Source organism: Schistocerca serialis, chromosome 4 (assembly GCF_023864345.2).
Source record: "Schistocerca serialis cubense isolate TAMUIC-IGC-003099 chromosome 4, iqSchSeri2.2, whole genome shotgun sequence".
NCBI classification, from domain to species: domain Eukaryota; kingdom Metazoa; phylum Arthropoda; class Insecta; order Orthoptera; family Acrididae; genus Schistocerca; species Schistocerca serialis.
Genome location: NC_064641.1, coordinates 110,636,911 through 110,660,913, shown reverse-complemented (window position 1 = coordinate 110,660,913; position 24,003 = coordinate 110,636,911). Strand labels below are relative to the sequence as shown.

The 24,003-nt window shown below is 41.9% G+C and overlaps 1 protein-coding gene across 1 annotated transcript in view; it reads left to right on the top strand.

Moving 5' to 3' along the window:
* The window catches only part of LOC126473908 (aspartate aminotransferase, cytoplasmic-like), a 70,020-nt gene extending 48,689 nt beyond the window's left edge, over positions 1-21,331 (top strand). The window contains exons 7-8 of the mRNA XM_050101254.1: positions 7,264-7,406; positions 21,082-21,331. Of these exons, the coding sequence (XP_049957211.1) occupies positions 7,264-7,406; positions 21,082-21,224 (286 nt within the window). The 3' untranslated portion in view covers positions 21,225-21,331. The remainder of the gene's footprint in view (positions 1-7,263; positions 7,407-21,081) is intronic.
* The last annotated feature ends 2,672 nt before the right edge of the window (positions 21,332-24,003 follow it).

Sequence of the window (24,003 nt, the reverse complement as noted above, 5' to 3'; positions counted from 1 at the left end):
CTTGCCAAGTCTCTCCGTGTTGTATGAATTCGCTCACGAAGAAAAGCTCGTTCCATTCTGTCGTAGATACGATGTGCTTGGGTGGTGGTGAATAGGTGCTTACATCTCAAAAACTTCGGTGTAGCAAATTCATCTCAGCACCATGACAGAAAGGCGAGAGAGGACATCAGTCGCGTTTTCTTCTTCCGTCGTTGGTCAAATTACGCCTCTACGGGGAGGAGATTTACAGATTGTACCGACGCCTTGACCAACGACGCAAGAAGAAAGCGCGACTGATGTCCTCTCTCGCCTTTCTGTCACGGTGCCGAGATGAATGTGCTACACTGACATTCTTGAGATGTGAGCGCCTACTCACCACAGCTCAAGCACATCGTATCTACGACAGAATGGAACGAGATTTTCTTCGTGAGTGAATTCATACAACACGGAGAGGCTTGGCATGAACTGATCAGGAACTTCTGGACATTTTCTATCAACTAAGCAGCAGAATGCATCGAGACGACTGGGACAAGATCGACAGCATCACTCTCAGTAGCATGCAAAGCGAACTCAAGCGCTGCACCGAGTGACAGATGAAAAAGTCTGAAAGATGCCGGAAGCAGACCGACAAGGTGATTCCCGACATGTCACACACGGTGGTCAACCTCACTGAACGACAATTGACCGAAGAGGAAGTGTCTGTTCTTCAAAAAGGAGGGAATTACGCTATCATCCCGAGAACTATACCTATGGAGGACATCATTGCCAAAACCGAAGCAGCCATTTGGACCCTTCCTTGTGAAACGGCAGAGGAAATATGCACTGAAACAGCCAGGATACTGCGCCGAGCAAAACCACCAGCTTGAAACCTGAAGAAAGAAGAGGTACAAGCCATTAAGAATCTCAACGCCAACAAGAGTATATTGGTACTGCCTGCCGATAAGGGGAATGTGACCGTCGTAACGAAGACCAAAGATTATGAGCAAAAGATCCGAGACCTATTAGATCCGACGACGTACCGAAAACTAAGTGCAGATCCGATGCAGTGTATCACATGGAATACGAGTCGATTAATCAAGGCGTCTTCTCTGCCAGCGGACATACAGAGAAACCTGCGCAATACAGAAGCCCTACCACCTCGGCTGTATGGATTACCCAAGATCCATAAGAACAACGTTCCACTGAGACTGATCGTTAGTGCTCCTGGCTCACCAACGTATAAACTGGCAAAACACTTGGCCTCTCGGCTCCAGACACACATGGGGAAGACCAACACACACATAAGGGACTCAGGACATTTCGTTGAGAAGCTGAAACTGAAACGTGCACCAAACGACATCCTGGTCAGCTTTGATGTTGTTTCGTTATTTACAAAAGTGCCACTCAGTGACGCTCTGGAGCACATCGGTTCCATTTTCCCCGCAAGACATCAAAAAGCTCTTCCATGCATGTCTCACCACGAGCTATTTCACATGGAATGGCGATTTCTATGAACAGCTGGGAGGATTCGCTATGGGTAGTCCTCTTAGTCTAATGGTGGACAACTTCTTCATGGAACAATTCGAAGCACAGGCACTGGACTTGGCGACTTGCAAACCTAAGGTGTGGTACAGGTACGTCGATGATACTTTTGTGGCGTGGAGCCATGGTGAAGAACACCTAGGTGACTTCCTAAGACACTTGAACAGCCTCCATGCCAACATAACATTTACCATGGAAGTAGAAAAGGACAAGAAACTGCCATTTCTTGATGTGCTGGTCACAAGGGATGGCAAAAACCTGGGACACAGCGTGTATCGAAAACCGACTCCCATGTACCGATCCCTGCACAAACTATCAAACCACCACCCGAGCCAGAAAAGAGGCATGATTAGTACGCTCGTAACGAGAGCAGGACGAATATGTGAGCCGCAACACCTCAAAAGAGAAATGCAACACCTGGAAACTGTTCTGAGGAGCATTGGATACTCCACAAATTATATTAGAAGTGTAACAGAGCCAAACACTCAGCAAAGTAAGGGACCAGAAAAAGAAATGTCGGGTACAGCCTTTCTGCCATACATTCCCAGAATGACGGACAGAATCGGCCGTATATTGCGCAAACATGGCGTAAAGACGATTTTCAAACCAACAAGGGAGATCAAAGAGTGTCTTAGATCACTGAAGGAGAAAAGAGACCCACTTGCAATGTCGGGAATATACCGTATACCATGCACATGCGGAAAAGTTTATGTCGGAATGACTGGATGATCAATTAACACCAGGATTAAAGAGCATAAGCGACATTGCAGGTTGGGGCAGGTGGAGAAATCTGCCGTGGCAGAGCATGCACTGAATGAGACCAACCACGTAATAAAATTCGCCGACACAGAAGTTCTGGCTGTAGAGAAGCACTATCACACGTGCTTGTTCAGCGAAGTTGTAGAAATACAAAAACACACGAACAGTTTCAACAAGAAAGAGGAAAGCCTTAAGGTAAACGGATCCTGGCTTCCCGTACTGCAGCAAACAACCGTCACAGGTAGCAAGAGGAGAACTGCACCGGAAATGACCGCGGAGAAGCCCTCAGGTGTTGGCGCGCCAGGTACATATAGCCTGCGGCCGCGAGCTCGGATCCAGTTCACCACCGGCAATGGAGGGTGAAGCTTTGACAATGCCAGCCACTCGGTGCTGGCAAAACGTCAGAAAAATCATTAGATGAACGTCGGCCGAAGAACCCAAGGCAGAAGCCAATAGGCAGTTTGTCAACAAGTGGCCATGAAAGCCTTAACAATTTTGTACACTAGCTTTAGTTTCATTGTTCTTCACATGGCCGATAATTTTTAGTTTCTCACTCTCAGGATACGCTTCTCATTTCTGTGACATCATAATAAGCATGCAGAAATGTAGACAATGAATCATAATTGATCAAACAATGGAAAATCCCAGTAGGAATGTCAACAATGAAGGAGTTATAGTAATAAAAAATGCGATAGGGAACATTGAACTATATAGAGTCAATGTAAGATACAATGAAGTATAGGTTGCACGTAGCACTGAACACATTGACTGGACAACAGAATACAGATTACAGAATAGGCTGAGCACTCTGCTATCGTCTGTCAACAGGATGCCATGACCCTGAGGTATGGATAGTTCCAGCACTGAAATGCTTCTCCTGCCTGTGTTTGGTGGTGATGTTGTTGTGGATTTCTTGATATTGTTGTTGCTTTGAGGTTGGAATTTGGTAGTGTGTCAGACTAACCAAGATTGCTGTTTCAGTCAATGTGTCTTGGCTGGTGCCATGGGTGTGAGCAAGACAGGAACTCCCTCGCAAAGCAAGTGTTGCTGTGAGTTGGCTAGCTTAGGACACCACTGGCAGCGGGGACGGTCGACTCAGTGCCAATGTAGATCAGGCTATCATATGCTGTGCCCCCAGTGCAGGTTGTGACGAAGGGCATGAATGTGTGTGTTTTTAGAATCAGCACAGTATTCGCAGAACTGCTGTGCTGTTCCACAGTAGTGTTTGCAGAGAGGAAGAACATGCACTAATTGATGGAGAAGGTCCATATGATACCCTTGGGGGAGATGGAGTATAGCTCACAATGCATGGTCTTGCACCCACTGTAATTGTTGTATGCGGGTGTCAGCGGCATTGCCCCATACGACTGCAGAATATTCAAGCAGTGGATGAAGCAGAGATTTGGCAAAGAACTTGTTTGCGATCGCTTAAGTAATAATGTTTCTTTGGCAGTTCATCAGAGCATGTAAGTGGCTGACTCGGGTGTAAGTGGGCCTGTAAAGCATGTGGACACACGATCTCTGAAATAATGTGTGTCCTGAGTGAAGGCAGGGGCATGAGGGGCCATATTGCATGTTCAGAACAGAGATTTTTCACTGTTCTGCACAATACATCATCGTCAAGAAACTCTGCCCAGTTCACATGTGCTCTTATGTGTTGAAGCGACTAAGTTTTGTGTCGTCGTCATTTATTTTAGTGTTACATCGAGTTTATTATTTCTGCTGTTTTATGTTAAGACTATGGAACTGTACTGTGGCTGTGTGTGAAAACTGCTATCAGAAGACTAAAGGCAGTAGTGTTGCCTATCATATGTTCTCCAAAAATCCTGAAGTGTGATAGTATTAACATTAAGAATGCTACTATCTGTAGCATACATTTTAAAGAAAATGATTATTTACATGATCTCCAAGCTGAATTATTGAAACTTCATCCAAAGAAGACCTTAAAGCTCACTGCAGTTTGTACATTGCACCTCACTGAAGCCAGTTCTGCTGCTTCTTCATCCTCTGTCCGACAAAGAAGTGACACTAGAAAAAATCGTGAAACACGTCAATGTGCACTTAACATGCTAGCTTCTTTGTCACCAAAGAAAACGAAAGTAGACCTAAGCACAGGAACAGAAAAAGGACATATTGAGGATGACATGAAGGGACTTGAAAAAGAATCATCACTACCGAGGAAAAATTACTGTCTCATGCATTATGCAGACAGAGGAAGCAGTGACAAAGCCTTCAGTGTGGACAAAGTGCTGAAGTGATAAGTAAGGTACAGCAAATTTTGCAAAAAGCATTTACACACACACACACACACACACACACACACACACACACACAACTAAATGTCTCATGAACACCAAGAAGAGTATATGTTGGAGTCAGGAAGATAGCAAAGGCTTTCTTCTGCACTCTCTGTTCAGAAAAAATTACATTTATTACAGGAACATAATAGATATACCAATACTGGGATTTTCTATGTTAAAAAGATGGATTTCTAATGGTCTTTGCTGTCTTCCTGGCATTTTGATGGATGTGTTGCACTTAATGAGTAAGCAAGCAACAAGATTACATGAAGCAGAAAGGCTGTGCGTGTTGAGTTTTGATTAAATGAATGTGGACAGTTGCATATGCTTACAGCCAAGAAACTGACACTATTTACGGGCCACATAGCCAGGAGCAGGTTGTTACGGCATGTGGTTTATGTGGAACCTGGAAGCAGCCTGTGTATTACAATTTTGATATCACAATGAATCAAGGGTTGCTGATCAGTATCAACAAAGAGACGCAGAAAGTGGGATTTTTTGTAGCTGGTGTTGTATCTGATTTGGGTGGTAAAATTGGGAAGTGTGGAAGGACTTCCACATTGACTACACAAACACATGCTTCATCAAACCTAACGATGAAATGACACATGTTTGGGTATTTGCTGATGGACCACATATGTTGAAACTTTTGAGAAATCACTTTTTGGATGATGGTTTTTCATTAAGAAATGGAAAAACAATAATAAAAGGTGTAATCAACAGCTGTTGCAGAAAGATAATGGTGAGTTAAAACTGTGCCCTAAACTTACTGCTCATCATCTGACAGTTTCCTTTCATGGCAGCAGTCTGTGTAAAGATGCCAATACAGTTAGCAACCTGTGGAGACTTTTAAGTGGGAATTTTCCAGCTAATTTTCAAGAGGTCATCACAGTGCATGATAAAGACCAGAACCTTTATCTGAATAAGACACCTCAACACATCAACAGAGACACAGAGGGCCAAACAGCAGCAGCAGAAAACAGCGCACAGGTGGAGAGTTTTGGCAGTTCATTTCAGATCAGATTAAGATATTTAAATTCTTCTTCAAATTGATGAAAATGAGATGATTAATTTTCTAGCTTCTGTATCATCATATGTAGTAATGGGTCAAATAATTGGTCTTATAGTGTTTTCTTATTGTTTAATATCTGCATGAGAAAAGTGTTATAAACTATTTTTGACTGTGATGCAAAAAATATATTTAGCAGACTGAAAGCTCTTGTGAGTGTTGCATTTACATATGACTGAAATTTGTATAATATTTGAAAAGGAACGGAAGGATGCCAGGTTGTGAGTTATCCAATAGAAAATAATGAATAATAGAATATACATGTTAAGGGAGCCACAGTTTTGTCATTACTAGGAAGATATATAAGAGTTTTATAGCCATAAAAAGTAGCAACATTCAGTCCCCGTATAGATTAACTTCTATCGAACCACTGACTGGTTACATTGCCATTCAGTTTTAGTGAATTAACGTAAGTATGAGTGGAATAATACAACATGCAAATGAGTGAATATGTCTCGTGCTACTGATGCTTCTCAACAGTGATGTCATGTGGAAGTGTTCACTGTGTTCAGCAGCATTGCCCCAACTTTCCATGTAGGAACCTTGGAGTGAAGGTACATTAGTAGGAAAAGACAGATTGCTACTTACCTTAAAGATGACTCGCTAAGTACAAACTGGCAAACTTAACAGTCTCTTAATTGTCGCTGTCTTCAACTTATCAAGTCATCATTATTTTAAGTAGCAATCTATCTTTCCCTGCATGAATGAATAATTCATGATCCACATGATAGTTAGGCTCATTTAAATTATTGCCAGGCACTCTTGCATAGTCACTTTGTTGAATGCATCACAACTGTGTGATGTGATTTCAAACCTCCTGTCCAGCAACAATCCTGATATGTTGATAAGATGAACAAAAGGTTGAGTTTAATTATGACCATCTATTTTGGTTACTGTTTACAGAGGTTGGATGTTTCAGCAGTAAATTATATAGCAAAAGGGCTGGGCTACATGGAGACTGTAATAAAGTTTTTTCAATTTTATACAGTATACTGAGAGTGCAAAAACCATTCATACATATTTCACTCTGGGGGACCTACTTCATACAGAATTATATCTGAATCCACGGTGTATAGCACTGCAGTATTTCTTCCAGAAAATACATCCTAGAAATTAAATTTAAATACAGCGTTAATATATTTCTCTTTTTCAGCAAAACTGTGTTTTATTTCTAGTTTATGTCTTCCACAATCAATTAGTTGCCTGCTCAAGGAGCAAATCTTTTCTGTTATTTTTAGTGTCTTATTTTATAATCTAATCCCATGAGAATCATCTGACTTGACTTGACTCCATTAGCCTAATTTTAGTTTGATTAATATTCATCTTAGAACATCTTCCCAGGAGATAATCCATTCTGTTCAACCTATCTTTCAAGTCCTCTGCAATCTCTGAGCAGGTTACACTGTTAGTGGCAAAACTTCGAGACCTTATATTTTCTCCCTGAACTTTTATACCTTCTGTATATGTTTTCTGTTTCCCTTACTACTTGCTCTATGTACAGATCGAATAACGTGGATAGGTTACAACCCTGTCTCATTCCCTTCGTAACTACTGCCTCAACTTTTATGCCTCTGTTTGTCTACAATTACAATATGATTCATTCTGATCACATTTAATTTTATTTCTACATTTCAGGAAAGACTGTGTGAAGATCATGACGAAACGGATACAGGAAATGAGGTCAGCACTGAAGTTGTCTCTAGAAAAGCTACAGACACCAGGTAACTGGAACCATATAACAGAACAGAAAGGAATGTTCTCATACACTGGCCTCACAGGTATGCCATCAAATTTGTATGTGTTTTTTCTGCTCCTCTGTGCATTGTAGTTAATAGAAACATTTATTTAACTAAAAGAATAGCACAAAAATGTGGATTACTGTGACCCTTGGCTGAGTCATGTACCAAGGATGTGACCAATATACATGTGTTACGGTAACTGAACTCAGTACTGTGTCAGAGGACAAAAGCCCACAGTGAACACAACTAAAATGTCCTCCTGTGATGATGCATTATGGGGGACACTATGAAGAAGTCTGTGATCAATGGTAGTGGCGACGAGCTGAGGAAGCAGGCCATTCAAAGCAGATGTGATCCTGCAAAGGCACGAGACAGCACTGTCAGATGGGTAGCAGCAACAGCAGGTGTTGTGGTCTGAAACATTGGCTTGAGGGAAGCTGGTAGTTGGCATAGAGCTGAGCTAGCCACAGAGGAGCTAAGTGGTGACCTAAGTACCTGACACTTGGACACCAATAGGTAGATGCCTGTGGCTGCAGTGGTGTTTACCATGACCTGCATGCCACATATTGATGCCACCCAGCCCTGCATACTCTTCATGGATATTAGACATTAGTACTAATTTATTTAATTAACCAGTTTTCAGTTTTCAAGGTGACTATTATTATATCAATATAATAGAGGGAAACATTCCACGTGGGAAAAATATATCTAAAAACAAAGATGATGTGACTTACCGAACGAAAGTGCTGGCAGGTCGATAGACACAAACAAACACAAACATACACACAAAATTCTAGCTTTCGCAACAAACGGTTGCTTCGTCAGGAAAGAGGGAAGGAGAGGGAAAGACGAAAGGAAGTGGGTTTTAAGGGAGAGGTGTAAGGAGTCATTCCAATCCCGGGAGCGGAAAGACTTACCTTAGGGGGAAAAAAGGACGGGTATACACTCGCACACACACACATATCCATCCACACATATACAGACACAAGCAGACGTATTTAAAGACAAAGAGTTTGGGCAGAGATGTCAGTCGAGGCAGAAGTGCAGAGGCAAAGATGTTGTTGAATGACAGGTGAGATATGAGTGGCGGCAACTTGAAATTAGCGGAGATTGAGGCCTGGTGGGTAACGGGAAGAGAGGATATATTGAAGAGCAAGTTCCCATCTCCGGAGTTCGGATAGGTTGGTGTTGGTGGGAAGTATCCAGATAACCCGGACGGTGTAACACTGTGCCAAGATGTGCTGGCCGTGCACCAAGGCATGTTTAGCCACAGGGTGATCCTCATTACCAACAAACACTGTCTGCCTGTGTCCATTCATGTGAATGGACAGTTTGTTGCTGGTCATTTCCACATAGAATGCATCACAGTGTAGGCAGGTCAGTTGGTAAATCGCGTGGGTGCTTTCACATGTGGCTCTGCCTTTGATCGTGTACACCTTCCGGGTTACAGGACTGGAGTAGGTGGTGGTGGGAGGGTGCACGGGACAGGTTTTACACTGGGGGCAGTTACAAGGATAGGAGCCAGAGGGTAGGGAAGGTGGTTTGGGGATTTCATAGGGATGAACTAACAGGTTACGAAGGTTAGGTGGACGGCGGAAAGACACTCTTGGTGGAGTGGGGAGGATTTCATGAAGGATGGATCTCATTTCAGGGCAGGATTTGAGGAAGTCGTATCCCTGCTGGAGAGCCACATTCAGAGTCTGGTCCAGTCCCGGAAAGTATCCTGTCACAAGTGGGGCACTTTTGTGGTTCTTCTGTGGGGGATTCTGGGTTTGAGGGGATGAGGAAGTGGCTCTGGTTATTTGCTTCTGTACCAGGTTGGGAGGGTAGTTGCGGGATGCGAAAGCTGTTGTCAGGTTGTTGGTGTAATGGTTCAGGGATTCCGGACTGGAGCAGATTCGTTTGTCACGAAGACCCAGGCTGTAGGGAAGGGACCGTTTGATGTGGAATGGGTGGCAGCTGTCATAATGGAGGTACTGTTGCTTGTTGGTGGGTTTGATGTGGACGGACATTTGAAGCTGGCCATTGGACAGGTGGAGGTCAACGTCAAGGAAAGTGGGTTGGGATTTGGAGTAGGACCAGGTGAATCTGATGGAACCAAAGGAGTTGAGGTTTTTAGAGGAAATTCTGGAGTTCTTCTTCACTGTGAGTCCAGATCATGAAGATGTCATCAATAAATCTGTACCAAATTTTGGGTTGGCAGGCCTGGGTAACCAAGAAGGCTTCCTCTAAGCAGCCCATGAATAGATTGGCGTACGAGGGGGCCATCCTGGTACCCATGGCTGTTCCCTTTAATTGTTGGTATGTCTGGCCTTCAAAAGTGAAGAAGTTGTGGGTCAGGATGAAGCTGGCTAAGGTGATGAGGAAAGAGGTTTTAGGTAGGGTGACAGGTGATTGGCGTGAAAGGAAATGCTCCATCGCAGCGAGGCCCTGGACGTGCGGAATATTTGTGTATAAGGAAGTGGCATCAATGGTTACAAGGATGGTTTCTGGGGGTGGAACAGGATGCCACCCTCCACCTCAAAAAACTATCCAATCTCCTGGTTTCCCACCTCCGGAAAGGCAACTCACTCACCCTTCACAATCTTTCCAGCAAACCTCAACCTCCTCTCATTGCACACAAACCCAGTCTCTCCCATCTACTCAATCTCCCACTTCCAGCTCCACTCCCTCCAAAACCTTGAAATTCCGATCAACACAATCTGGAACCACAACACCCTAATTCAGTAGTTAACCTTTCCTCCAAACCTCTCTCCCAATCCGAAACCTCTGTCCTATCCAAAGGCCTCACCTTCAGCCCCACTCCCAGATTCAACCAAACAGCCCTCGTCAAAGACTTACTGTCCTACACTCGTACTCTCTGCTGGAAATATCACTTTGCCACGAAGAAAAATGATCCTAATCCTACTCCTAATGATCCAACTCCCCAAGACACCATCCAAATTGAACCCTGCCTGGAACAGTTCCGTCCTCCGTCGCAGTGGGACCCACCTCCTCTTCCTCAAAATCACCCTCTCCAAACCTTCCAGGAATTTCTGACTTCCAGCCTTGCATCTCAATCCTTCTTAAAAAACCTTAATCCTACTCCCAACATCACCACTGCTGAAGCTCAGGCTATCCGTGATCTGAAGGCTGACCGATCCATCGTCATTCTTCCGGCGGACAAGGGTTCCACGACCGTGGTACTTGATCGTCGGGAGTATGTGGCTGAGGGACTGCATCAGGTTTCAGACAACACCACATACAAAGTTTGCCAAGGTAACCCCATTCCCGATGTCCAGGCAGAACTTCAAGGAATCCTCAGAAACTTAGGCCCCCTGCAAAACCTTTCACCTGACTCCATCAATCTCCTGACCCCACCGACACACCGCACCCCTACCTTCTTCCTAAAATCCACAAACCCAATCATCCCGGCCGCCCCATTGTGGCTGGTTACCAAGCCCCCACAGAACGTATCTCTGCCTACGTAGATTAACACCATCAACCCATTACATGCAGTCTCCCATCCTTCATCAAAGACACCAACCACTTTCTCGAACGCCTGGAATCCTTACCCAATCTGTTACCCCCGGAAACCATCCTTGTAACCATTGATGCCACTTCCTTATACACAAATATTCCGCACGTCCAGGGCCTCGCTGCGATGGAGCATTTCCTTTCACGCCGATCACCTGCCACCCTACCTAAAACCTCTTTCTTCATCACCTTAGCCAGCTTCATCCTGACCCACAACTTCTTCACTTTTGAAGGCCAGACATACCAACAATTAAAGGGAACAGCCATGGGTACCAGGATGACCCCCTCGTACCTATTCATGGGTCACTTAGAGGAAGCCTTCTTGGTTACCCAGGCCTGCCAACCCAAAATTTGGTACAGATTTATTGATGACATCTTCATGATCTGGACTCACAGTGAAGAAGAACTCCAGAATTTCCTCTCCAACCTCAACTCCTTTGGTTCCATCAGATTCACCTGGTCCTACTCCATATCCCAACCCACTTTCCTTGACGTTGACCTCCACCTGTCCATTGGCCAGCTTCACACGTCCGTCCACATCAAACCCACCAACAAGCAACAGTACCTCCATTATGACAGCTGCCACCCATTCCACATCAAACGGTCCCTTCCCTACAGCCTGGGTCTTCGTGACAAACGAATCTGCTCCAGTCCGGAATCCCTGAACCATTACACCAACAACCTGACAACAGCTTTCGCATCCCGCAACTACCCTCCCAACCTGGTACAGAAGCAAATAACCAGAGCCACTTCCTCATCCCCTCAAACCCAGAATCCCCCACAGAAGAACCACAAAAGTGCCCCACTTGTGACAGGATACTTTCCGGGACTGGACCAGACTCTGAATGTGGCTCTCCAGCAGGGATACGACTTCCTCAAATCCTGCCCTGAAATGAGATCCATCCTTCATGAAATCCTCCCCACTCCACCAAGAGTGTCTTTCTGCCGTCCACCTAACCTTCGTAACCTGTTAGTTCATCCCTATGAAATCCCCAAACCACCTTCCCTACCCTCTGGCTCCTATCCTTGTAACTGCCCCCAGTGTAAAACCTGTCCCGTGCACCCTCCCACCACCACCTACTCCAGTCCTGTAACCCGGAAGGTGTACACGATCAAAGGCAGAGCCACGTGTGAAAGCACCCACACGATTTACCAACTGACCTGCCTACACTGCGATGCATTCTATGTGGAAATGACCAGCAACAAACTGTCCATTCACATGAATGGACACAGGCAGACAGTGTTTGTTGGTAATGAGGATCACCCTGTGGCTAAACATGCCTTGGTGCACGGCCAGCACATCTTGGCACAGTGTTACACTGTTCGGGTTATCTGGATACTTCCCACCAACACCAACCTATCCGAGCTCCGGAGATGGGAATTTGCTCTTCAATATATCCACTCTTCCCGTTACCCACCAGGCCTCAATCTCCGCTAATTTCAAGTTGCCGCCACTCATACCTCACCTGTCATTCAACATCATCTTTGCCTCTGCACTTCTGCCTCGACTGACATCTCTGCCCAAACTCTCTGTCTTTAAATATGTCTGCTTGTGTCTGTATATGTGTGGATGGATATGTGTGTGTGTGTGCGAGTGTATACCCGTCCTTTTTTCCCCCTAAGGTAAGTCTTTCCACTCCCGGGATTGGAATGACTCCTTACCCTCTCCCTTAATACCCACTTCCTTTCGTCTTTCCCTCTTTCCTGACGAAGCAACCGTTTGTTGCGAAAGCTAGAATTTTGTGTGTATGTTTGTGTTTGTTTGTGTCTATCGACCTGCCAGCGCTTTCGTTCGGTAAGTCACATCATCTTTGTTTTTAGATATATTGACTATTATTATAGTTTGACCATGGCCTCATTAGCTGGAAACTCATTACCTAACTAAATTAATGCTGTATAACATCCACAACTTTGTGCGTATCTTCTATATAAATATGAGGTTGGTCTGTCAAGCAGCAAAGGAATAATCAGTTAACATGTACCAGAATCTTTTCTTAATTTCTATTTAGAACATGAATGGGTTGCAGTATGGGTCTGAACTTCTATAATTTTAGTGTTATGTGATTATGGCACTAAAAGTAGAGAAGTGAGATTTATGACTTTTTGCTATTTTGTTGAAATCTGACACAGTGAGACTGTGACAGTGTGGCAGTACAGGTTAATTCTTACAAAAAACTAAAAAAATAGCAATCAGCCACTAGTAATATGCTATTTATTAAAAATAAATAGTTCTGTTACTGGTTTCAAACTGAATGGTTCATCAACAGACTGGCGTTCATGTTTATAATTTCATTTAACTCATGCTGAACAAGGGATGCTGGCTGTTTCTGACTGTAGCAAAAGTTTCGTGGAGGGGTGATGTTATCAAAAAGCCTCCATCATTTTTGTTAAATCCTGCCCAGTTGTCAAATTCAGGGTGTCTAGGAAACCTACTTTCTCGGATTGCTAGACGACATTCAAACAAATTGTATTAATGAGTTTTATTACAAAATGGAATTTACAGATACTTAACTTGGATTACAGAAATGTGTCGCAAGCAAAGGGTGACATGCAAAATGTTCTTCAATATAAGAATTCCCACATCCATGTTACACAGATTTGAATACAGTAGTCGCTGCTATACAAGTCCCTAATCTTGAAGCTGCTCTTCAACTGGGCCGCGACCAGTCGGGTGCAGCTGTTATGTCCTCTTCACCTAAGGGCGACTGCTGTTGCATTTTCATCCTGTAGAGGGGTTTGTGAGTGTGCTATTGGCTGACATCTTTTCACAGCCATCCCTTCTCTCTCATTCCCGACTGGTGTGCTGACGATTGACTTTATGCCATGACAGTTTTATGGCACTGTTGACTGTTTATGAATAAGTTCATATTTTGCACAATAATAAGTAAGATTCCACACTTTTCTGAACTTTATACAGATAGACAGTATATATTTCCAGACCCACTGCTCAGATAGTACACTATGGACTTTATAAACTGTATCAACAGTATGGAGAACAGAAATCATTTTAAAAGTCTATGCATCTGAACCTTTACATCTCTGTACATACACTGCTACTTAACAAAAAAAGTGAAGTACCCAGAGGGCGAGGAGGAAATGAAATGAAATAAAATGAAAGTTCACAGGTTGAGAGGGTATGCGATATTATTGCAGTTGCTACAAAATCGGGAAAAACTAACAGAGAACTTGGCTGTACGAACTCACGTATCAGTACGACACTGCAGCTCCTCTAGCCTGAATGTGTGCACTTAATTGGTGGAGAAGAATGTCATAAAGTCGTCGTACCCTCTTCTGGGGCAAACTCCCCACAAAAGTTGCAACTGGTCCTCAAGATCCCAGACACCAGAACTGGGGCAGAGCTGATGCCCCAGCTGGCCCCACACATCCTATCGTAGACAGATCTGCGTATCTTGCTGGCCACATGGATACCTCAACATCAGGTAGACAATTTCCAAAGATGCATGCCACGTGTGGGTGGCATTGTGTTGTTGAAAAATGGCACCACAATGCTGTCACACACAAAGTAACACATTAGGATGCGGGATGTCTGTGACGAAATGTTGTGCTGTCAGAGTTCCCTCAATCACTACCAGTTGTGTGTGATCCGAAGCCATACCCGATGGCTCTCCACATCGTAACACCAGGAGTAACACCACTGTGGCTCTCCAAACCCTGGAAGAATGGGAGCACTCTCCAGGTTGCTACCACACTCTCTGAGGGTGGCCACCTGGTGTAGTGCAGAATGGTGATTCATCGCCAAATACAAATCATCAGCAGTCCACGATGCTCAGGAATGACACCACTCCAGACACAGCCATTCTGCTGTGGTGTTAACAGCAGCCCACACACTAAATGATACTCCCTAGTCCAGCTGCTGCTAATCTTCGACAAATGGTGTGGACTGACAGAATATTGCAGGGAGTCTTGTTCTTGGATGGCAGGCACAGATGTGAAGGGATACAATGTGTGTGGCCTACTACATGGTGATCATCAATCCTGGTGGTAAGATGTGGTTGATTGTAACCTTGACAAGAAGTAGGTCTGCCCTCACATTCCCCAACTGTCCAACATTGGCCACTGTCACATTAGAATTCCACACAGATCTAGTTATTGCACGACTTGACCAGCTGGACAAATGGAGATCCACAATGAGGCCTCTTTCGAACTGTGCCAGCCTCTGATAATGCTGTCTGATACAAGTATGTGGCATTTTGTGTCCTTCACAGAGATCATGCAACATCTGATGGTGTTCATGTCCCTTATATACCCTACGGGGCCTGGTAACAACACTAAACATGAACATTAATGCTCAAGGGTAGCCAGTCTAGCCGTCATGGAAAATTGCAACTCTCATCACTTGCATATGTGCTGATGATGTGTATGTGTACAAAGTTAGACTTACATCCAATCACATTTTCTGAATGTTTCACGTTTTTTGTAAGGTAGTGCAAATAAAATAATAATATACAGTACAAAAGTAATTCAAAGCAGGTAAAATAGAAATATATACACCCACAACATATCTCACCAACTGACCATCCTTGAAAAAGGACCTTGGTATTCAGGTATCAAGTTAAAAGAAGTCTGCCCAAAATTCTATAGCATGATTTACATGACAGCAACTTTCTGAAAAAGCATACAATGCCACCTAGCAGAAAATAAATTTCAATGTTAATAATTACATACTAAATTATATTTTTAAATTTTTCTTTGAAATAATTAGTGTTAGAAAGTCCGATAAAATAGTTTGTCTTTAGGAAATACATGATAGTGAATGTTTTCTGTTCAGGATGTTTCCTTTATTACAAGTATATATGCTTCATACAAGTGTAAGCCTACAGGATCATAATAAAGAACTGTTAATTCAGTCTTTAGCTAGAAGAGGAATCTGTGTTTAATAAGTTTAATGCGTCAAAAATAAGAGGTTTTCAAACTCAATTACACACAACATTTCAATGATGCTTAATTCCACATGTCATGTCTAGTTTCAACATAGCTGTAATACATACAGTGTTGTTTGGTAGCTAAACAGAAAGTGATTTACACTAGTTTATGTTACTCGATTTCTATTGATTCAGCTACTCCCATGGGCCACTGTGCCAGGAATTTTCTTGGAGTGCAGAAATAGCACCAAATGGACACTGAACAATGGACAAATTATTATGACAATAATGGAAATTTGGATAGTCAGCAATACAAATGCCATCACCTTGACTGAATATGATAATTCTGATCGTTCATTATTTCCTCATCAGAAAAACTTTCATGCATTTCAAAAGCATGCCTCTCAATGCATGAGAAAGCAATAAAAATTACATTAAAGGATGATGACAAGAATTTGACAATACACACATGGCTGTTGGATTAGAGCAATCATTCAGATGAGAGAGGTTAAAATGGATAACAGAAAATTGCTAAAATGATAATCTCAGTTACACCACTCAACCATGCCAATGCATACAATTGACTTATGCAACTATACGCAGGTACATAACTCTGTTTTAATCTGTTCTTAAAGATTAAAGGAAATAAAACTGAAAGGAATGATGGGAATAAATGACACACTTTGTAACAGTATATTGCCACAATGGTCATCTTGATGATTGATTTTCACAATGGCCTAACTGTGAAAATATAATCCTTGTTTCCCACCAACTGAAATCATCCCCATGGCCATGCTTATGGTCATGGGCTTTTGGCACACAGCAATTGAGACTGATATGTTATCAATGGTAAGGACACACTGCATTGTTAAGAAATTGTGAATGCATTTTCTGACAAAACACAAAAGAAATGTTTTAGGCTCTTGGCTGGAAACAAACTCGATTTTTTCCAAGAGCCAAGTCATCAAGAAAGCTGATATGGTATTTGTGTTTAGTCAAAAAGAAAGACAGCCAAAACAACCTACATAAAGGTGAACAGAGAACATTTATTTCAAATCCAACAGAGTACAACTGTGCTTTAGTTGAAAGACACCACCAACTGCAATCTAAAGAAATATATACCATGTATGGTAATGAAAGATGCCAAACACCCAACTTTGTTTAGTGATACAACTTGGAGAAAATTGTGAAAGCAGAGTATGCTACAAAAGAGAATGCGGGGAAATTGACAGAAGTAGCTTAATTACATGCACCTATAATAAGTGCTACATGCAAAGCCTACAATAGTTTTCACTGTTATATCCCGGTGAAAGATTTACCAGAACATCCTAGGAAATTCTGTAATACTGTTCCACCATTTGGAATCCTTACCAAGAAAGTATACTAGCAGAAGCTGAACACATTCAGAGATGTGCAGCTAGAGGTGGAGCAGATTAGTACAGTGCATACACTAAAGTTAAAGAGATTCTTGGGGAACTTTGGGTGGAAGATGGACATTGCACTCTCAAAACTAGACTGAGGAAATTTAGAGGGCTAATATTTGAGGAAAACTATGTGACACTACCACTGCAATCACCACATATCTCACATAGGTATCTTTAGAGTATGGTGAGAGAGATCAGGTCACATAAGATGTGTACAGGCAGTCAGTTTTTCTCTCACTCAATTTGAAAATAGAATAGCACAAAAAATTGCTAGTGCTGGTAAGGACCACCATTTACCATGCACCGTACAGTGGCTTGCAGAGTGAATAGCTAAATGTAGACAAGGGGAACTATTCCAATGAGTCATATCTCGTTTACGGACACATGAGGACCAACATGAGCCTTAAGTAGTCTTCTTTTTGTGCTCATTACTTATGTTAAGACACAGAAAGTTTGCAGAACATTGCTAGAAATATAAAAGCTTTTGGACAAACTCCTTCCTCAGAAGTAGAACTCTCACACATTCGCACAATGCTACTGTCTTTGGCTGTTGGAGACGACTGTGATTGCTTCGGATGTGAGCAACTAGTTTCATGATGCATACTATCGTAATAATCTTCCTACAACTTTCTCTCTGTTTAGCTGTTTAAGTTATTCACATTCATTTGGAAATGCTAGACAATAAATGTGACACACTCAAAGAGTTTACCAGTCATTCACACTTGTGGACCATTATGAGTTAATAAAGGAATAACAGAAAAGTAGCAAAAATATTTCATGTACAAATGCTAATTTTAAGCAAGATTATTTAACAGCAGAAGGGAACATGTTCACACAGGAACTGATATCCCACATATTGGCCTGACTTGTAGCAATAAGTACTCAAGCATACTGCCTCCCTACCATGACAATTACATATACTATTCAAGAAAGAAACACCTTGCACTAAATACACTGTGCAACAGAATTAAAGGATCATGTTTATGGAACCTTGTAATTGTCAACAAAAGAGAGGCCCCAGTATGGCAAAACCTTCAGTGGCACCCATTGACTTTTACTGACAATTTTAAAAATGAATGTGTACAGAAACAGCACATAAAGTAGTCTGAGGCGCATGCAGGCAGGTAACTTGATTTACAGTGGTGTCAGTGAGTTGCCTACATGCAGGTACCACAGATTACTTTACAGGTTGTTTTAGTACAACAGGATCGTATGTTTCTCAATTCTCAAAAAAGGTGGGCAAGTGTCATTGAGGGTTTTTGCCAAACTGGGAGGTTGGTCATTTTATTCATGTGTGTGTCAACATTTCATCCCCCCCCCCCCCCCTTGCATAAAACACCACAGGGGGACTCGAAATAGGAGGGATAAAAATGCATTTAGTACTCTTTCCTGATACAGATCATGTTCAGATTTTGTAGAATGGTTTTGAACAGTTGTTCCAACTTGTACACAAGAGTAAAAATGTGATTGAACCGTCCTCCAAAGGGGTCAAATCAGGTTTAATGGGGATGCAGCTTCACAATATCCTAAGAGAAAGGTGGAAACATGATGATTCAGCAATGTCAAAGTTTGTTAAGAATGTATTCCTGTTGTTCATTGCACTGCTGTCATTTTCAATCATGAAATGTATGGGAATCAACACCTCAGGGAAAGGGTTAGTTCCATTGATGCCCTTTACAGCACTCCCTGAGGTCTTTTCATGCTGATTCTGAGCGGTGTTTGGAATGTTTTTCTCAACTCATAAGTAAACCACGTGATTTCAACACTGTGTGTCGTGGTTCTAACATCTCATGACACAGGCATCAAAAGAAGGGGTGAAATGTGGGTAAGAGGGGCTGTCACACGACATGTCAACAATGGCATTGGGTACAATTGTGGTGAATTTTGGTGCCAATGTGACATCGTTAACCCACTGTACACATCACATGAACTTCTGAGCTGTGGCTCTTTTTTTCACATATGTCAACACCTTGCTATTTTAAGCACAGCTGAGCCCAAGGGTGACTGCAGGGTGCCACATATTTGTACCATTAGAGAGGAAAGTTGTATGCACTTTCAAGCCTAATTTAAAACTTAGGTGTTGCAGAGGGTGGGAATTACAGTGTTAAAAGAAGTGATCCTTTAATTCTGTTGCACAATGTAATTTCTCAGGTATCATACAAAAAAACAGTGTTGAGAGGGAAGATGAAAAATATTTGTGTTAACAGAAGTGTTATGAGGCATGTCTTTTATGTCCAATGCATAACTATTGTCAGCAATCTGGATACATCTGTTGAGTATACGTATCTATTGGTTACCTGCAGACAATATAATAGAAGAATGAGTGTTTGTGTATGTTCATGCTTATTTACAATGCTTCAGTTAACTTAAAATCCCAGTGTGTGAAATATGTGCAGTGATTCACTTTCTATGTGGAAAATAGTATAAAACATGCAAAATTCATTGGCAAATTAGTGAAGTCTGTGGTGAGAACACTGAGTGGTGGAATGGTAAAAAAGTGGTTACAGCATTAAAGAATCCCCATCCTAATGTTCACTTAAACTGCTGACTACGTGCACACAACCAGTCAAGCAATGAGTACTTTGAAGTCGTTTGAGTGCTGCAGTAAGTAATTAAGGTAATGAATTTTTTAGACAAACTGTCACTGAAGATGAAAAATGGACGCCTTCTACTAGACCAGAGTGAAAATTACAATCAATGCTTTGGAAGCATTTAACATCACCAAAGGAAGTGAAGTCCAAGCACACAACTCCAGCCCAATTAATCACATGCACTGTGCTTGAGATAGGCAAGGAGCATTGCTTGTGGATTTTTCACTCCAGGATAACACACTTAAATCTGATACTTTTGTGACATATTAACTCAACTCTGTCAAGCAACTGCAAACAAAAAGCTTGGCAAGGTCAGTAAAGGGGTGTCTTTGCTTCATGACAATATTCACCTGCATATCTCTCAGCAAATGCAAGATCTAACTGTATCATATGCCATCATATTTTTATTGTAATTGCACATTTCATATTATGTTAGAGAGGAAATTATCAATGGATAATGTAACTACCTCCCAACCAATGTGATGTAACTCAGTGAAAAATGAATATAAAAATATCTTCATTTCTCTCCTGAAGTATTCCTCTATCTGATTCATTAGTGTACATTAATCAGCCATTAGAATGTCAGATTGTATACTTTATAATAACTCAATGAATTGCTGATGGGATAGGCACTATAATGAGACTGAGAACATAGCCATGTGTGTGCGTGTGTGTGTGTGTGTGTGTGTGTGTGTGTGTGTGTGTGGGCGCACGCTCGTGCACTCGTACCCAGCCCACACTCCACTCCTACCTCCATCACTGCCCCAGGCTCTGGTTTCCTGCACTCTCACTCTCTTCTCCAAAGTCTACCTCATCTCCTGCTCTCTCTCCCCCTTCTCAGTTCACTCCACCACCTCACTATGTGGTGTGAAACTCCCATTGCCTGCAGTGAGAATGAGCTCATAAGTGTCACATTCCAATACCCTGCGGCTGTCAGCCACAGTTTCCCTACCCTACCCTACCCTACCCTACCCTACCCTACCCTACCCTACCCTCCCTCCCTCCCTCCCATGCCAACATTTTGCCCCTATCCACTTCATATGACATGACTACTCATCCCTGTCAAGCTGCAGTGCAGACACAATATAGTCAGCCATGACCCTGTAGCTATACAGGCATGTGTGTACTCTATATCCCTGAAGAAGGGTTCACCTAGAAGCTAGTAGTATTCTCAGTCTCAGTTATGTGCCAATCAGTGACTCAGTGTCCTATCTGGTGAGTTATTTCCTTTCATCCTTAAATTATGTATAGTACATATTTTGCTTGTACACATAAAATAACTACTGTTGTTTTGTTGCAGCCCAGCAAGTTGAGTATTTGAGGGATACATGGCACATTTATCTTTACAGCAGTGGAAGAGCAAATATGTGTGGTTTAAACACCAAAAACGTAAATTATGTGGCAAAAGCATTCAATGATGCTATCAGAAATGTGGCTCATTAACAGCTCTCAAGAGCTATAAATTACATGAATGGCTTTAATACCATACTTCACCATGAAGATATGAAAATAAAGTGAAATTTGAATAAAATTTCAATCATAAATACAAACTCTGCAATTTTATGTGATACACACCCGTAGCACACACTCTAGTTCCCCACTCCTTTCCCTGTTGATTTTGCCTCCTGGTAGACAAGGTACAAAACCTCTCCCACTGATCTATACAATACTTCTTATTCTAGCCTTTCTATGGGCATCTCATACATCACCATTTGCAGAACCATACTGGCATATAATATACTGAACAGTGCATAGCACAGCCTCAAAGTGGATAGAGTCACAAAAAAGCAATATCAGGTTTTACAACACACATAATCAAAGTACTGAAAGAACAAGGAAAACTTTGTAGTGTATTCACTGATCTGCCAAAGGCCTTTGATTGACTAACTGTGTCACATATTTTTGTTAAGAGTAATTTCACAATTTTGGTAAAACAGCTGAATCAGTTAGTATTATAAAATCAGTAACCACTATTTAGAATAAAATCACAAACTGTGTATGATGCATACACTATTCCAAAAAGTTTTATACTTGGGCAACTTTTTTAAACTCATATCAAAAAGAAATTTTAGGAGCTGAAAATGAAAATTGAACTATGTATGCTGGTATCAATCTTTAGTACTAATTAGTAATGGACTTGCAAGTGGCGATGTATGCAGACATGGAAACAGCAAGAAAATACTTTTGAGGGGAAAATCTATTCATAACTGAAGTAAAAAAACACACATGAGAATCGAGCAAGCAATACTGAAGAGATCAATATTAACTTTAGAAATACAGTTTTTGAGGATCTCTGAAGCCAATTCCTTAGTTTGAATATAGACTCTTATGTATAGGAAACTCATACATAAAACATAGGAATTGGCTAAAACCGAGAAACACATTTCTCTTGGAAAAGAAAAAAATAATCCCCAAAACACTCAACAAGGACACACTAACTTAATGACCTATTACAGTTTTATTCACACTCACATTTAACATTGCATACCATTACACAAAGTATAGAAATGACACAAGAAGCACAAAAAAGTTATTAAGTATGCTGGATGTATTCAGTAATATTCACAGTATATTGGAATACTTACAGTACATAAAGTACCATTATTTTTAATTACATGAATTGTCAAGTGATTTTCATCAACAAGGACACACTAACTTAATGACCTATTACAGTTTTATTTACACTCACATTTAACATTGCATACCATTACACAAAGTATAGAAATGACACAAGAAGCACAAAAAAGTTATTAAGTATGCTGGATGTATTCAGTAATATTCATAGTATATTGGAATACTTACAGTACATAAAGTACCATTATTTTTAATTACATGAATTGTCAAGTGATGTTCATCAACCTCCAAATACTACCTCTGCTGCTGTCTTCCTCTGTGTGTTGGGGGGGGGGGGGGGCAGAGAGAGAGAGAGAGAGAGAGAGAGAGAGAGAGAGAGAGAGAGAGAGAGAGAGAGAGAGGGGGGGGGGGGAGAGGGGCAGGGGAAGGGGTAGGGGAGGGGGGAGGGGGAGAGAGAGAGAGGGGGGGGGGAGGGAGAGAATGAAAGAGATGGGTATCACAATCACAAAGGATGTTGCAGATCACTTGAGACAACAGCTACATTTAGACAGTTTGCTTGCTTTTTTCTTATATATTTGTGTCTTTTACATCTACATCTACATACATACTCCGCAACCCACCATAAGGTGAGTGGCGGAGGGTACCCTGTACCACTGCTAGTTATTTTCATTCTAGTTCCACTCGCAAATAGAGCGAGGAAAAAAAAGACTGTGTATATACGCCCATATGAGACCTACTTTCCCTTACATTGTCTTTGAGGTCCTCATGCGAAGTATATGTTGGTAGCAGTAAAATCATTCTGCAGTTTGCTTCAAATGAAAGTTCTCTAAATTTTCTCATTAATCTTCCTCAAAAAGAACTTCACCTTCCCTCCTGGGATTCCCATTTAAATTCCTGAAGAATCTCCACAATAGTTGCATGTTGTTCAAACCTATCACTAACAGATCTAGCAGCCAGCCTCTGAATTGCTTCGGTGTCTTCCTTTAATCTGACATGGTACATATCCCAAATGGTTCTGCAGAACTCAAGAACAGGTCACACTGGTGTCCTAAATGCAGTCTCCTTTACAGATTAACCACACTTTCCTAAAATTCTCTTAATAAAATGATGTCAACCAATCACCTTCTCTACAACAATCATTACATGATAGCTCCATTTCATAATGTTTTGTAGCATTATGCACAGATACGTCAACAACATCGGTGTGTCAAGCAGGACATTACTCATGTTGTATCCAAACATTATGAGTTTGTTTTTCCTACTCATCTGCATTGACTTACAATTTTCTGCATTTAGACCTAGTTGTCATTCACCACACCAACTAGAAATATTGTTCAAGTCATCTTGTATCCAACTACAGTCACTCCCCAATGATGTCTTCCCAAACACTACAGCATCAACAGCAAACAGCTGCAGAGTGCTGCCTCCGCCAGGTCATTTATGTACTTAAAAAATGGCAGCAGTGACTTCACACTTCACTGAGGCACTCCTGACAATAATGTTGTCCCTGATTAACACTTGCCATCAATGGCAATATACTGGATTCTGTTAGTTAAGGTGCTGGTTGAAACCTGAAATTGATAGCAGAGAAACTTTTGGGGGAAAATTTAAGTTTATATCGAAAGGATAGGCAAATGGGAAATGGAAG